Here is a 15,153-nt window from a genome sequence, read left to right on the forward strand (position 1 = left end):
TCCTCGTTTACCTCTGCTGGCTCCATGCTGTCTGTGTGGATGACTCTGTAGGGTGGCTGGAGGCCCTGGCTGACCCAACAGTCTCCTTCCTTCATGCCAGGGTAGTGAAATAAACCCACAACTCGACTGGCCAGTGCCCAGCTTCTAATAGCATCCATAGAGCCCAGGTTCTGTGCCCCTGGCATGCCAGGAAAGCCCGTAGCAGGGAGGGTTGGCTTCTTCTGGGGTTTGGGGGCTCTCCATCACACCCAACTACATCCTTCCTGCCAGAGCAGTGCCCCTGCTCTGTTCCCAGTGCGGCTGTGGCAGAGCTGTGCCCGCGACGTGAGAGCTGCTCACGGGAGAGCTGCTCCTCTCCTCGGTGTCCGTCAATTTTTTGACAGCAGAAACATTTCAAACTGCAGAGGGAAAGTGCACTCAGCCCCCCCACATGGTTTGTATGTGACACTGCCCTCCTCCTGTGACACAAAGAGCTGACCCCGGGGCCACGGGCAGCGCTGGAATTTTGGTCCCTGATGCAGTGCTGGCACACAGGGCACAGCCATCCCCTCCCAGCACTGGAGGATGACAGGCTCGGCTGCTTTGTGGAGCAGCTTGGCATGGAAAAGCAGATGGGATCTAACTTTCAGGCTTCTTTTTGTCCTTGTTAGTAGAAGACTAATGAATTTTTCTATAGCTAAATAGCTCTGTGTTCTTCTTCTCTGCACCCCAGATGACAAGCTACATGTATGCCCTGTCCTAACATCCCCAGGAATATTTGGGAAGTGTAAGAGAGGCCATGGAAAATGGCCTGGAGTGACTTACAGTGGATGTTTCGGTGGAAACTGGGGAAGGAGCAACAAGCAAAATCTCTGCAGCACTAAATGTGGCTTTTTTGGTTGCTGAGATGTGTTTCTATCTCTCTGGGTCCCACAGGGTCGTGTGGCTGTGACTTTTTCCAGCAGCAGCAGCAGCAATAGTGATCCCCTATGACCGCCCAGGGCCTGCCTTTGGCACTGCTCAGTGCATTTATTTCTGCAAGTGGGGGCTCCTGCTCAAATGCTGCCCCCACCTCAGTGCTCAGTGAGTGGCCAGAGAGGTCAGACAGGACTTTGCAGCCCCCAAAGCAGCTGGGGTAGAGAAGCAGCACAGGTGCAAGCTCCAGGCACCCACCATGCCATGGGGAGGCTGCCCCTGGCAGCCTGGGCTGAGCCCAGGGGTCCGAGGGTGGGCAGCCGGCTCTGGCACTCGGAGGATGAGCTACTTAGTGGGCACATGGGCTTTTCAGGTGTGGAACAGGAACCACACTGTCTCAGAGGCTTGTGAGACTTCACTAAGCTGCTAAACCATGGTGAAAGCCAGGAATTAGGACCAGGTTTGCTTCTACCTCCCCAGGAAGGACTCAAAACTGGTTTCAAGTTCGGTTGGAAACATTTCCCAGTGTCTGGTGAAGTACATCAGCCCATTCACACATTGCTGGTGGACAGGACCTGATCTGCCCACCTCATGGAGCCAGCACAGCTGCCAGCCAGCTGCTCTCCCAGTGCACCTTAACCTGGGCGGAGAAAATACTCACTTCTTGGTGACTCTGACAGCAGAGACACTCAGTCTTCTTCCATGATCCTGGGGCACAAAGCGTGGGCTTGCTTTGGCCTTGCATTGCTCACCACCAGCTGTAGAAGCTCAGTGTTTATCTCAGCCCCATTACTGCCAATCTTCCCCCTCTTACTACACCCATAATTCACAGCCAGAAAACATCCTTTATTGCAGTGGTGATATTTAAACTGGGGGAGGTATCAGCATTTTTTTTTTTTTTTTTAATCCTCATTTTTAGGCAGTGTCTGTTCCTTTGCTCCAGCCTCTGCTCCACATCTGTGACTGCAGCCTTCTCCATCCAGCTGAGAGGGAAATTATGTGTGCAAGAGGAGTCAGGGCTCCCTTGCTGGCACACTGTTCACATCGCTAGGACTGCCACCCCTGCTGCACGCTCAGCCACATGCTCGAGGATGCTGCACCTGAAAGTCCAGTTTCTGGATGACTCCCAGAAGATCTTTGTAGTTGATGTAAGTGGATATCGTATTTTTATTATTTTTTTGGTGTTAGTTATTGAAGTTATTATGTTCAGTTATTGCTGCTCTGAAGGATTGCGTGGTCTGTGATAGATTTGGGTTTTCAGCTTAAAAAAACAAATAACAACCACCAAACAAAGAAACCAACCTCATATTCAAAACCAGAGGTTATAGTACTAATTGCTAAGTGTCTTTGAGCATCAACACACTCCTGCTGTCTCCTGTTATTGACAGTATTTATAAAGAAAGAGGAATGGCTTTTACTTATCTGGTGTCATCTTTTGGAAATCAGTTAATATGAAGTGATGCTCTTGACAAGTGTCGAGTTCTTTTCTCATTTATCTGGCTGCCAATATAAACATTCAGTAAGGAAGTAAAATCTGGGAACAGAACAAAAATAGCATATTTATCCAAGTTATCCCTGGTGAGAAAAATCTGTGTGCATCTCTTCCTGGGCATTCAGTTGAAAAGAAAACTGTGTGGTTTTGTGAAAAGCTGAGGAAAAAAGCTCATCGTATCTTATTTTCTGCATGACAGTGTCTCCCACAACATATTGTGATTAATAAATCACATTTAAGAAATACTAGCTCTGAAATAGGTTTTAAATGTTAAGTATTAATAGTTATGGTGTTAGATTTATATATATGTGTGTAGATAACTGAAACTAGATATATCTTGACTGTGTTAGAAACATCTCTTTACCAGTGTGATTGCACATTTACTGTTGGTTAGAGTTTGAAAATCACAGTAGCTAAGTGAATTGGGTAATTCAAGTAGATTTGTTCTAATACTTACCTACATCTCCTATGGGACCAGAGTGTTTAATATAAATTGTTTTTTTCAAGTCCTGTTACATTTCTGATACTGTCCTATTCTGTGGTTTATAGCACAGCCTGAAAACTGCTCTCTGAGATGCACAGCTCCCTTTCTTTGAGATAGCATTTTACCCAAAAAAGGATTGTAAAGCAATTCCATCCCTTAGCACAGTATGAAAAATGTTTGATTTAGCCTAATTAATGTATCCTGGACCTGGAGTCAGCTTAAAAATTAGGCTAGTCATTTTAAAATGCCTTTTTTTTTCCCCCCACATTGATTAGATCAGGTCATAGTAAGAGGCAATTTAAAAGATGCTGCTGGTACAATGTTGCTGCATTTTTTTACTTCTCTGTTTTCTTATTTGCCCAAAACAGAGCACTATAGCTCTGCACGACATGTTATTACAGTAAATAGCTTCCATTAAAGGAACTCCTGGTCATTTCCTTTTTTAGCATGGAATGGTATTGGAAACCCCTTTTAGGCATTTCATGCATTTGCTGCTGTATGGGTATGAAATGAGTAGTTGAATTAGTGACTTCTCCAGGATAAAAGGAGTGCTTTGGGCTAAGTTCTGAGCAGATATTTTAAGCAACTCTTCCTAAACCCCTCCTGACTTGGGAAAGCTCTTTTGAATGGGGAGTACTTCAGTATAATGGGAGGGAAAATGACAAAAGAGAGAAAACACAGTGGGCCTGATTCCCCCTCCACCTCACACTCGATGTGTGCATCTCTACCTGCCTCACGTGGGTGTCACAGCTGCCAGCATGTGCAGCGAGGTCTCATTTCCAGTTTGCTTTGCATGGGAACGAGTTCCTCTCCTGGTGCTGGATGCTGACCTGGGAAAGCTTCTGCCTTCATCTGCATCCTTGCCAACAACTGGGACCTGAGTTCACAGGATTTCCTTCAGCTGAGCACTGGAGGTGGTTCCCAGAATGACACTGGGCAGGTTTGAGTCCCCAGGGTAGGGGAAGGAAGGGACCTGGCACGTCTCTGGGTGTCCCCTGTTGTGCCCTCCCTGCTGAACACCCCATGGCTGAGCCGTGGAGCGGATGGGATCTCGCTGGGGTGCTGCCAGCCGTGCCAGTGAGCCCTGTGCCTCTCACTGGGAGGGCACCAGGATCCCCTGCCCCAGTGCCTGGGTGCAGGGACAGTCACAGGTCAGCCTTTAATGGTTTTTTTGCACTGAGAAAAGATGTTACAAAGCTGCTTCCCTTCTCCCTGCCATCCCAGGTACCTAGAGCTATGACCTGGAATGTGCTCTCACTGATATGTCACTCTCCTCTCTGGAAAGGGTTTCTACGAAGCAGCCCCAAGCCTGGGCAGGTCCCGGAGCCCTCTCTCTGCAGCACAGAAGACAAACTACGGGTTAGTCTGGGCAGACAAAGCCTGGGCATCTCTGCTGGTGGAATTTGCTACAGGGCAATATTCATCCGGAGGAAAAGAAAGAAAAGGCAAACCAAACAAGCTCAGAAAAACTAATTGCTGGGGCTGAGGGAGGGGCAAAGTCTTGTGGTCATGTGTCCCTTGTGAAGGTGGGAATTAATTGACGGGAGGTGGGCAGGGCTGGAGGCACTGGAGCAAGGGCACAGGGAGGGGCAGGGCTGGTGGCTTTTGGTGGGTGGCATTGTGTGCCAGCTACAGGATGCCTGACGGAGGGAACATTTTCCAAGGTGGTGGGAAAAGATCACATCAAATCCCATGAGCTATTGCTCACCCCCTAAACTCTAGACTTGGGTGCAGCAGACAATGCTGTGGGGAATGCTGCAGAAATGGGCTTTGCCATTGGACTGCAAGTGCTGCCAGAGTCCCTTTGGGAACCGGGGTGTGTGTGTGTGTTCCATGTGCCCTATACCTTGCTATCTGTCTCTGGATGTGCCTCTGGTTTTCTGACCCTGCTTACAGTCCCAGCTGCTTTCACCGAGGAGAGGAGGGGCAAGCACAGCCTCTTCTTTCCACCATCTTCTACTTGAAGTCACATTTAGGGTTGGAATTGGGGCAAACAGCATCACACATGACACTCCTGCCTTGCACTGCACTCCTGCAGCTCAGCACCCACCTCTCTCACCTGGTGCTGTGCAGAGCTGATGCTGCTGAGCACGACTGTGCCCCAGTGCTTGTGGCAGCACTTGGCTGGAGCCTCGATACCCCAAAATCCAGGATGGGGCACCTGCAAGCAACACTCTGCAAGAGAAAGACTGCTTCTAAAGCAGCCCCTGCAGCAGCAGGGCTGTGTCTCCAAGTGAGCAGGTTTTCCTGGGTTTGGGGCTGCTCCTCTCCCTGGTGCCTGCCCCGAGCAATGCTGGGCTTAGAGGAGAGTGTGGGTCGCTCCCAGCAGACATTTGGTAGGTAATAACCCAGTAAGAAATGCTTGTCTTTCCTGGCTGCCTGACAAAGGCCAAGGCCTTTCATGCTAGAAAATTCTAGCTTGGAAATAAACATTTGTAATTGTTTTAATTACCCTTGTGATCCAGTAATTTCGAGGAGAACCGGGAGTGCTGCAGAGTGAATGCTGTTATTATGCTATCGCTTTTCTACAGCCTTTCAACACAGAGCCAGCAATTTCATCCCAGGAGAAGCCCTGAAAGGTGGTTATTAGTGTGCATCACCACCAGCAGCCGGGTCCCTCCCGCCCCTGCTGGGAACAGTCACTGCCACAGGGAGCAGCCTGCCTTTCCCTCCATCACCCGAAATGCCATAATTTAGCAGCTGTCTAACCCAGCCTCTCTGCTCTGGCTTGCTTTTGCAATAACCCACACTTCCTTTTGGTCTGCTTTTCACAGGCTCATGAAGGAGTAGCAGGGTATTTGTTGGTGTGGGTCACTGCCAGGTTCATTTCTGGTGCTTTCTGGAACATTTTCCGAAGTCAGGAAATGTCCTGGCTTGTTCTCCAACCGTGTCACACAGAAGGCAACGAGTCAAGCAAGGCACCCTCCAAGCGTTTCTGTTCACTGGGAATAGCTACAGGCTGGCCTCCCTTATCAGCACGTAGTGCCACTTAATTCACATTGCTGAAGCACACGGATGACCCAGTGCCCACGGCGCAGGATCTCTGCGGGCTCCTGTTGCTGTTAATTACCATTAACCATAATAGTAGCCTGTCCCTGGCAATCTGGTCACCAGCTGTCGGGGCACATGGGCTTGCTGCACGGGTTTGAGGGCTGCTCCCGTTGGCTCTTAAGGCTCTTAATTAAGCATGTTTGCCATGGCTGTCCCTGGCTCAGGTGGATGCTCATTCTGGGGATCACTCACTGCTTTGCCAGGGACAGAGCTACCCAGAGAGTAATGGTTGCAAAAGGTGAGTCAAAAGCAAGATTTCTTTCCTCTTATTTTCCTTTCTGTTTTCTTTAATAAAGGAGAGAAGTGATGGTAAGGAATCTGATAAGGAATCTGATTTCCAAAAACAGGGAGCACAGCATACTGTCCTGTCCCACATGCTGAAGCCAACAGAATTTATTGAGTGAGATTTTGCTGCAGTACAATCAGGAAAGGGGTGAAGGCAGGGAGCTGAAACTTCTCTCCATCTCACTGGAATTCCATCACCGCTGCTGTCAGCATTGGCTAACTCTCTGTTCTGTCCTGTGTTTGTTTGGTAGCAAAAATCCTGCGGAAAAGGGTTGTTCAACCTCACCTGCAGCCACCTCAACCTTGCGGAGAAGGAATACTTTGGGCTGGAGTTTCGCAGCCAGGCTGGGAACCAGGTGAGTACAGCTGGCAATGTGGGGTCCTGGAGCTGCAAATGCCACATCCTTGCAGCCATCAACCACATGGCTGGGGACTTGTTAGCAGCTCCCTGAAATACCAGATGGAAAACTTAAGTAGAAAGTTTTGCCATTATGGCAAAAAAAACCACCTGAAAATGGGAGTTAGGAGAGGAGTCACAAGCCTGTTGGCAAAGCCAACAAGCGATATCCATGGCCCACAGGGTTTGTCCATAGCCATCCGTGTGGGGCTGCCCAGTGGGACACCTGCTGCAGCAGCCAAGCTGGCCAACATTTCTGTGCTTCATTATAGCATGATGCTGTTGTTTTAATTTCCCATCTCTTGTGCTGTTTATTTAGCCACTTCTTCACTGCCTTGTTTCAGGTCTGGTTGGAACCACTAAAACCCATAACAAAGCAAGTCAAAAGTAAGTATTTCAAGAACAAAATTCTTCTAAATCACTACCAGTGACAGACTAGCATAGACATGTTCATGCAGCACTATTGCTTGGGGATGGGGTCTCTGGTTTCCAGCACTTACCTGAGCTCATTTTATAGGGTGAGGCTTGGCAGGACTGTTTGCAAGGACATCTCAGTTCACACAAAATCCTGTGGAAATACTGCTGCCTTTGCAATCTGGTATCTGCACCATTTTAGACTTGAGGTGTTAATAACTTGACAGCTTGGTGGAGGACCAGGGGTGGCTGCATGGCAGTGCTGGCAGTGTGTCAGGCAGTGCTCCTGCGTGCCCTCCTTTCCCCTTTGCAGCTCCCACCAGCACAGACCTGTGTGAGGGTGGGTTACTCTTGTGCCTCACAGGCTCTGTCACTCCTCCCCAGTCCCACTGAGGTGCTGCAGAGCCCGACCTGAATTCAGGCTCAGCATCCCCTGCCGTGGCCATGACTGGTGTTAACACAGTGCTCCTTTCAGCACACACCTCTTTCCACCCCTGCAATCAACCCAAAATATTTTCCCCAAATACACAATGACCAGGAGGTGACTGAGAGCATGAGACCACGACCCCAGTATTTACCATGGGGAGGCTGCAGAATCCTGTTTGCAGGAACTTCCCTGAAAGGGGAAAGCCTGATAAAGAGCCTCCCCTTTCTGGTTGTGTACCACAAGTGGAATTATTTCGTACACCAATTTCTTTTGCCATTTACCTTCTGGCCTGTCCCTCTGAGCCATCCCACAGGGTTTGGGGACAGTTGGTGCCTACATAATTGCCTCCCTCCTTCCATGCCCTTTGCCTTGGGCTTGATTGCTTGCTCTCACTCATCCCATGAGAAACACTTTGCCCTAACAACCTCCTACGGAGCTGTTGCATCCCCAAGTGCTTGGAGGCCTGAGTTTAACACACAGCCCCACTAATGGCAATTGCACCAGGGTTCTGACCATGCTCCAAACAAGCAGCCCTGGCATTGCTCCATGGAAACCCCCTCCTGGCTGGGGTTTTCCAAATTTAAAGAATTGCTGGGGCATATTCTCCTTAGTATTATTTAGATGTCCAAATCCCTATTTGCTTCCATTGGTAACACTGGGGACCTGGGCAGGCTATTTTTGGGGGGGCAGGCTGGAGTCCCTGATGTTCAGGGCTTCCAGCCCAGATTTGTAAGGGTCTGGATTAATTTACTCTGTAAAGAGACAACATGTGTGAAGAGAGTTGTAATTGTTCTCAATAGGCATGTAAAAGAAAACTTATGAAGGTGTTGTGTTTTAAGATCCTAAGGAGGTTCTTTTCAAATTTATGGTGAAATTTTTCCCAGTGGACCCCGGCCACCTGAGAGAAGAGCTGACCAGGTACAGCACTTGTTCTATTACTTATTGCACAGTTCGGTATTTTTGCAGTTGCAAAGCATGTGTTAATTCTATGTCTTTATTCCCCCCCCAAACCTGTCTGTGAACAGTGGTTATTCTAAGTATTGAAAGAGCTCTGTACTGTACAAAAAAAACCCAGAGAGTATCTTTTCTTGATCCTCTGTTTTTAAACAAAATCCACTTGAAGGATCAGCCGTCTTAGGAGGCGGCAATTTGTTTACTGCCAAACACTTCAGCAGTTGGGCACAGTCTGACTGTTCAGTCTAGCTCCTGCCTCAAGCTGTGTCCTGAAAGAATAATTTTGTTTTTAAAAATGACATTGTTAGCTCTTACTTTTTTGAGAAAGCGTTGCAAACAGGAACTGAGAATAAAACTTAAGACAGTGCTTCTGCAGAACGCCAGCCCCAAGAGATGCAAATGCCCTCCAAAACAGAAAGGAATGTTAACTCTGAAACCTACTAATGAGCATTTCAATGGCAGGGATGTACTGGTCATGGTGGTGCCCAACTGCAGCCTTCTGCAGGGGCTGTGTTCTCCTCCCGTGACCCTGAGGATGTCCATCGTACGGGTTGACAGATGGGAACAGGCAAGGCCCTCATGGCTCAGCCCAGCACCCAGCTCCCCCCAGGGCATACTCCTGTCCCCCTCCACAGGTACCTCTTCACCCTCCAGATCAAGAAGGACCTGGCACAGGGGCGGCTGCCCTGCAGTGACAAGAGCGCGGCGCTGCTCGTCTCCCACCTGCTGCAGTGTAAGGGCAAGCGCCTGCAGGGACGGTGCCCCTTCCCCAGGGATGGGGCTTTGGCTGTGGAGCCAGGGGTTCATGCTGCACTCACCCTTCACAGTCTAATCTGTGCTCTCCCCGTGTTCCCCAAAGCTGAGCTGGGTGACTTCCACGAGGAGACAGACCAGCAGCACCTGGCGACCCACAGGTACCTGCCCAACCAGGAGTACCTGGACAACAAGATTATGCACTACCACCGGAGGCACAGGTAAGGGCTGCTCCACACCGTGGCCACCCACCCAAACCACCTGATGGATGCCTGCTGACAGGACTGTTCCCATCAGCAGGCAGGCCTGGCAAGGAGTGGGTGTGATGCCAGCATGTGCACACCCAAAATGGCATTTTTTCAGCCCAATTCAGTATCTGCCTTCTCATTCCTGTTTCTTCCTGTGTGTTTATGTCTCCAGAGGGAAGACACCAGCAGAGTCAGATGTTCAGCTGCTGGACGTGGCCAGGAAGCTGGAGATGTACGGGATTCGCCCACACCCCGCCAGTGACGGCGAGGGGACGCAGATCAACCTGGCTGTGACACACATGGGGGTCCTGGTCCTGCGGGTGAGCCCGGGCTCGGGGGTGCTCTCTCCCCAGGGACAACCCCTCCAGCTGGGGGGGTCCCTTCTCCCCTCTGTGTGCTCCAAATTCTTTGAAATCCTTCAAGAGAGAGTATTCTCCACAGACCTCGGGTGTGGAGGGGATGCTCCATGGGGGCTCAGCCCCACCACCTGCTGTGTGCCACTGGACCTGCCCCTGCTCTGCTGGCTCCTGTCCCCACGAGCATGGTAGTGTAGGCACCACAGGTTACAGGGCTCTGTCACATGTGCTCACCATGTAATCTTCCAGCTCAAATAGCCCCCTCACGTCTGTGCAATTACATAATGCTGTAATCACAGTGGAGCTGCAGAGTAAACACCACAGAGCTCCTCGCAGCCGGCGCGAGGCAGCGCTCGCCTCCCACACCAGATAATTCCAACCTGGGAACGTCTTACCAGAGTAGAAAAAAAAAAAAACCAAAACCAACCCCAATAAATCCTACCTGTGGGTCTGCTCTTCGTAATTAGCGCTGCCAGACCTGCTTATTTATTCAGAGCCATGAGCACCCCTCACGCGTGATTAGAGCATCTGTGAGCCCATTGAAATCTGGGCTCTCCTAGAAAGCCGAGAGGGTCCTGGTGCCACAGCGTGGAGTAATGCAACTTTGGCTGGTTCTCCCATGACACCAGTGTTGTGTGGCTGTGTCTGAACTGGTGCACAGTGATAATAAGGGGTAAGGTAGGCTTGCAGCCTGCTTAAGGTGGGTTTAAATGCATAGGGGTGAGCTGAGCTCTGCTACGCTTCCCAGCAATAGAGAGAAGGGTCTTATTTCTTTTGTGGGCTGATTCTGCATTAACTCGTGGGATTTGAGCTGGGACAGGTAGGATTCCCTGCCTTGACCTCTGTGAGGTTTGTCTTGGGATCCTGGACTTTTACAAAGAGCTTCAATGGGCAGAGTTAAGCCCTGAACCTTAATTTCCACTTGTAGAACCAGCTGGTGGAGGGGAGGGTCAAACACCAAATCACAGCACCCCTTCTCCAGACCCCAGCAGCACTGAGAGCTGCACTGGAGTCTCATGCAGTATCTTGCAAGCTCAGGTCTTGGCCCATCACATTTCTGTATTTACAGGTTGCCCTGTCCTGCTCTAACTGCTGTGTTCATCTTTGCAGGGCAATACAAAAATCAACACCTTCAACTGGTCCAAAATTCGCAAACTGAGTTTCAAAAGGAAGCATTTTCTCATCAAGCTCCATGCAAATATCTCTGTAAGTACCATGCTGCAGGCAGCTGCTGGGCTCAGGAGCAAGCAGCTGTGGATGGAAGATCAGCCACACAAAGTCCCCAGTTTTGAATAAAATCCGCTCCTGCTGCTCGTGGGTGATGCTGCTTCCCCTTAAATGTGGCACATGCTGCTGGCCTGTCCCCAGTGATGTGATGCTGCACTGCCCAGAGACACTGGCAGTGCAGTGTGGCCCTCTGGGGCTGAAGAGGGCAAACAGCACAGCCTGACCCATGCCCCCAACACTGGCTCTCTTGTCTCTGGCATGCAGGAGCTGTGCAAGGACACACTGGAGTTCACTATGGTGAGCCGGGACACCTGCAAGGCTTTCTGGAAGACATGTGTGGAGTACCACGCCTTCTTCAGGCTCTCTGAGGAGCCCAAGTCAAAGCCAAAAGCCCTTCTGTGCAGCAAGGGCTCCAGCTTCCGCTACAGGTAAAGTCCCAGGGGAAAAACAAACCACTGGGGCTGGGAAGGGCATGAGAGTGGCCTGAGCCTCCCCTTTGTGTCAGCCCTGGCTGGATGTGAGAGGGTGATGCCTAACAGCTACTTTTGCTAGAGATACCACTGCCTCAGTCCTGCTGCTCCCCCTCACCTGGGGCACAAGGACTGCCCAAGGCTGGGGCTGATGGTGCTGCTCACACCTCTCCCTCTACGCTGCAGTGGGAGGACGCAGCGGCAGCTGCTGGAGCACGGGAGGAAGGCAAAGATGAAAAGCCTCCCCTTCGAGAGGTACTGGGGGGCACGGAGGAGGGCAGTGCCTGGGAGGGGCTGGAGGGGCAGGCAGGGACCCTCCTGGCCATGCACTCACCCATGTTTTTGGCCTGCAGGAAGCACTACACGTCCCGCTACGACGAGAGGCAGTGCCGCTCCTCCCCGGACCTCCTGACGGATGTCTCCAAGCAGGTACAGCCCCTGGTGCCAGCAATAGGTAGTGCTGTGCCCAGGGGGTCTTGGCACCGCAGCCCCAGCTCTGGGCACTCGCTGCCAGCTCCTTCCTGGGCACCCACCCACCCTTCTGCCCTGCCCAGGTGGAGGAGCTGCGCCTGGCCTACGGCAGCCGGGGCTCGTACCACGCCAACGGAGTGCACGGCTCCGAGCCCACCCTGGACAGCCGGCGCCGGAGCTCCACGGTGGAGGTGACATTCGCCGCTGAGCTGGAACACTCCAAGCCCGAAGCATCCTCCACCTTCCTGCCCCACTCCAAAAGCTCGTCTGCCTTCCCCCTGCTCTACGCTGAGCTGGAGATGGAGCGGGCATGGGAGCCCATGGACCTCTTTGGTGCCAGGAACCCTTTGACATCCTTTCGGCCCCACCACCAGTTCTCTGGGAACAATAAAAGCACCTCGGTGGGCAACATGCGGGAGGTGAGTGCCCGGCCACTCGTGTACACGGATGTGCCATCTCCCCTGCCCGTGGCTGCCCCGGCCCCGCAGCTCCTCTTCTACATGGACAGGGCCCCGCAGCCCCTGTGTCAGACGTTGGCACCTGGTGAGGACGCAGCAGGACCAGTTGGTCCATGTGGCCCCATGGCAGCAAAACCCCCCAGGCAGAGCCCGGGTGGGACCCAGGCTGGGGAGTTTGACCACGAGGCTGCGGGCACGGCAGTGGGCAGAGGCGTGGTGGGGGAGAACAGGTCACTGGCTCGCTCTTTTGATTACGGCCTTCAGGAGCAGCCTCCCAAGCGGTCTTGGAGCCAGTCGGACATGAAAACCATGCGCTTCCCCTATGGCTCTGAGTTCAGGCCCCTGGGGCCGTGCCCTGCACTGAGCAGCCGGAAAGCAGGGGTATTTTGGCACGTACCAGCCCAGCAAGGGCTGGCACTGGGGCCGCGGCGCTCCACCGAGCGCTACCTGGGCAGCAGCACCGAGTCCAGTGACTCCGACTCGGACCTCCTGGCCGCCGACTACTGCTCCCTGTACGGCCGCGTGCTGCGCTCACCCATGGCCCGGGTGCGCCTGTCCTCCGGCAGCCTCCAGCTGGATGAGGAGGATGAGGAGGTGTCCTTCGCCACCAGCGCTGCTGAAAAGAGTTCCAGGGGGCCCTCCAAGTATTTCACCTAGGTGCCTGACACCGGCCAGAGGGAGCAGAGGTGACCGCCGCTGACCCGGGACCATGGAACGGTGACACTCTCGTTTGCTTACAGCTAATGAAACATTGATGGGCTTCTGTTGTGTGAGTGCTCCAGGGTGTGTTAATGGACAGCAGGGGAGTGTTCAGAAGTATTCAACCCCTGCTGGTGTGTCTCTGCCACCATACATGGGGGGGGGGGGTTTTGCTTCAGCAAGTGGCCAGGGCTTTCCCAAAGCTCTGTTAAGACCTTGTGTCCTGCCCAAGCTGAGGGGTAGGACACAGCTCATTATGCTTTGGAGCTCAGCTGCTGGAGTCTTCACTGAGTGGGGAGGGAGAAAAAGAAAAGAGACTTCTCATGGAACAGTTTAAGCCGCTGTTTTTCCCAGTTGCAGGGAAGCACACTGGTGGGAAGGGTGTTCGAGGCCCCTTTGGAGAGGAGCAGGATGTTCATGGGGGTCCTCCAGGAGATGACTCCATGTGGACACAGCCAATGCCCAGAGCCCATCTCCTTCACCTGCCTCACCTCCCTTACGCTGCAGGGAGCAGATGGCCCTTGAGGACAAGGGGAATATGGGTGCTCCTTGCAATTCCTGAAGCCATGGAGGAAGCAAACTGCTTTGTCTTCTCCCTTGCCAGTTTAGGGCATTATCCTTGAGAACCCTGGTATATCAGGGCCCTGCTTAAATCTCGGGTAGAGAGGCACATAAGGGGGTCTTTTGTTTCCCCAAATCAGGCCTCAGTTAAGCAGCACAGGGAAAAAAATCTCAGGAGGGGGTAGGAAAGGAACAGACAGCTTCTTCAAAGTATTTTTATTACAAAAACCATCCCTAAACCTACATGAAATCTACTCAGAAATCTTGAGATCGATGACACCTCTGTAAGATTTTAAGGGAGTTCTTGATAATTTTCTTTAAAAACAACCCTGTAAGTCGTTGTAGAACATGACTGTAAGCAGAGTGATAGCCCAGAAAATCTACAGTGGAGAAACCACTGTGCCCTGCTAGAATGGATTTCAGAAACAAGGAAGCTGGAACAAAAAAAGTGAGTTAAAACATAAAAAGAACTGGGCTTATGGGTACTGCTCACCCTGGGCACTGCTGTCCTTTGTTTTAGAAGGTGGACAATAAAAATAAGTTGTTCACAATGGAGTTTTGGGTTCCTCCTTCTGCCCTGTGCCATCTGCACCCCCAGGCCTTGCTCTTGCCCTGCTCCTCAGCAGCTCTCAGTGCTCCAAGGAGCTGTTTTCCCTCTCCTGCACTGTTTGCTGGCTCGCTCTGTGCAACTGGGGAGACTTGCTGAAGTCCCTGAATGCTGCTGAAAACTGCCACATTCTTGGCCGGTTGCCCAAAGGAATGCATTAGATCAACAAGCGAGCACACTGTAAGGTTTGCTTCTGTTCCTGGTTACCCTGGGCTGAAGCTGTGAACTACAGGGATCCCTCACGCTGCTCTGGCACATATTCTGTTGGAAAAAAAAAAAAAGGGGTAATTCTTCTGGTTAGAGTTGTTTCTTCCCTTTCCCAAAGCTCTGCACCTTGGAAAGAGCAAAAACCACCACTCACTCCAGAGAATAGCAATCTATACGTGCATGATGTTTTAGAAGGTTAAAAGAGCACCAGTGTTTCAAACAGGCTGCACACACAGCCCAGGGAGAATGTCCCTCCCAGGGATATACCCACAATCACTGTTGGCTCCTGAACACATGTGGACACACAGGTGAGGGCTGGCCCAGGTCAGCTTTACCTTGAGCATGTCCCAGAGCAGACACACAGTCCCACCAAGAGGGATCAATGTACAGCTATCCTGCTCAAATCTTCAGGAGCTGCCAGCTTTGGTGTTCAGGGCTATGCTGGGAAAACAGCATTGAGGAGAAACAAGGACTAGGGAACTATTTTTGGATTTTTCCATTGACTAGAGAGCACTGGTGCACAGTGTGGCACTGTGCCTCAGCACATCCTACAGGACAGTCAACAATAGCAGAGGAACAAAGCAGCTCGTCAGCAAGTGACAGAAATTAACATCTCCAAGCTACATCCATTGCGTAAACCAGCTTTCTTGGGATTGCTAAAATTAAGGAACAATCCCAGTAAGCAGTGGCTCACATGT

The 15,153-nt window shown here is 51.5% G+C and overlaps 1 protein-coding gene across 3 annotated transcripts; it reads left to right on the top strand.

Annotated features, from left to right (window-relative positions):
- The first annotated feature begins 1,656 nt into the window (after positions 1-1,656).
- Positions 1,657-14,262, top strand: FRMD7 (FERM domain containing 7). Of its 3 annotated transcripts, none has more exons than XM_032702422.1 (12): positions 1,657-2,042; positions 6,458-6,562; positions 6,948-6,990; positions 8,284-8,362; positions 9,034-9,131; positions 9,258-9,372; positions 9,572-9,719; positions 10,866-10,961; positions 11,247-11,410; positions 11,639-11,707; positions 11,806-11,881; positions 12,007-14,262. In XM_032702422.1, exons 1-12 carry the CDS (start codon positions 1,986-1,988, stop codon positions 13,036-13,038), a joined length of 2,082 nt encoding a protein of 693 aa, XP_032558313.1. In that variant the 5' UTR covers positions 1,657-1,985; the 3' UTR covers positions 13,039-14,262. The 3 variants fall into 3 exon arrangements, with proteins under 3 accessions (XP_032558313.1, XP_032558314.1, XP_032558315.1); XM_032702423.1 differs by having other exon boundaries at positions 8,329-8,362; XM_032702424.1 differs by lacking the exon at positions 11,639-11,707.
- Positions 14,263-15,153: the final 891 nt, after the last annotated feature.

Source organism: Chiroxiphia lanceolata, chromosome 14, assembly GCF_009829145.1.
Source record: "Chiroxiphia lanceolata isolate bChiLan1 chromosome 14, bChiLan1.pri, whole genome shotgun sequence".
In the NCBI taxonomy this organism is placed as follows: Eukaryota; Metazoa; Chordata; class Aves; order Passeriformes; family Pipridae; genus Chiroxiphia; species Chiroxiphia lanceolata.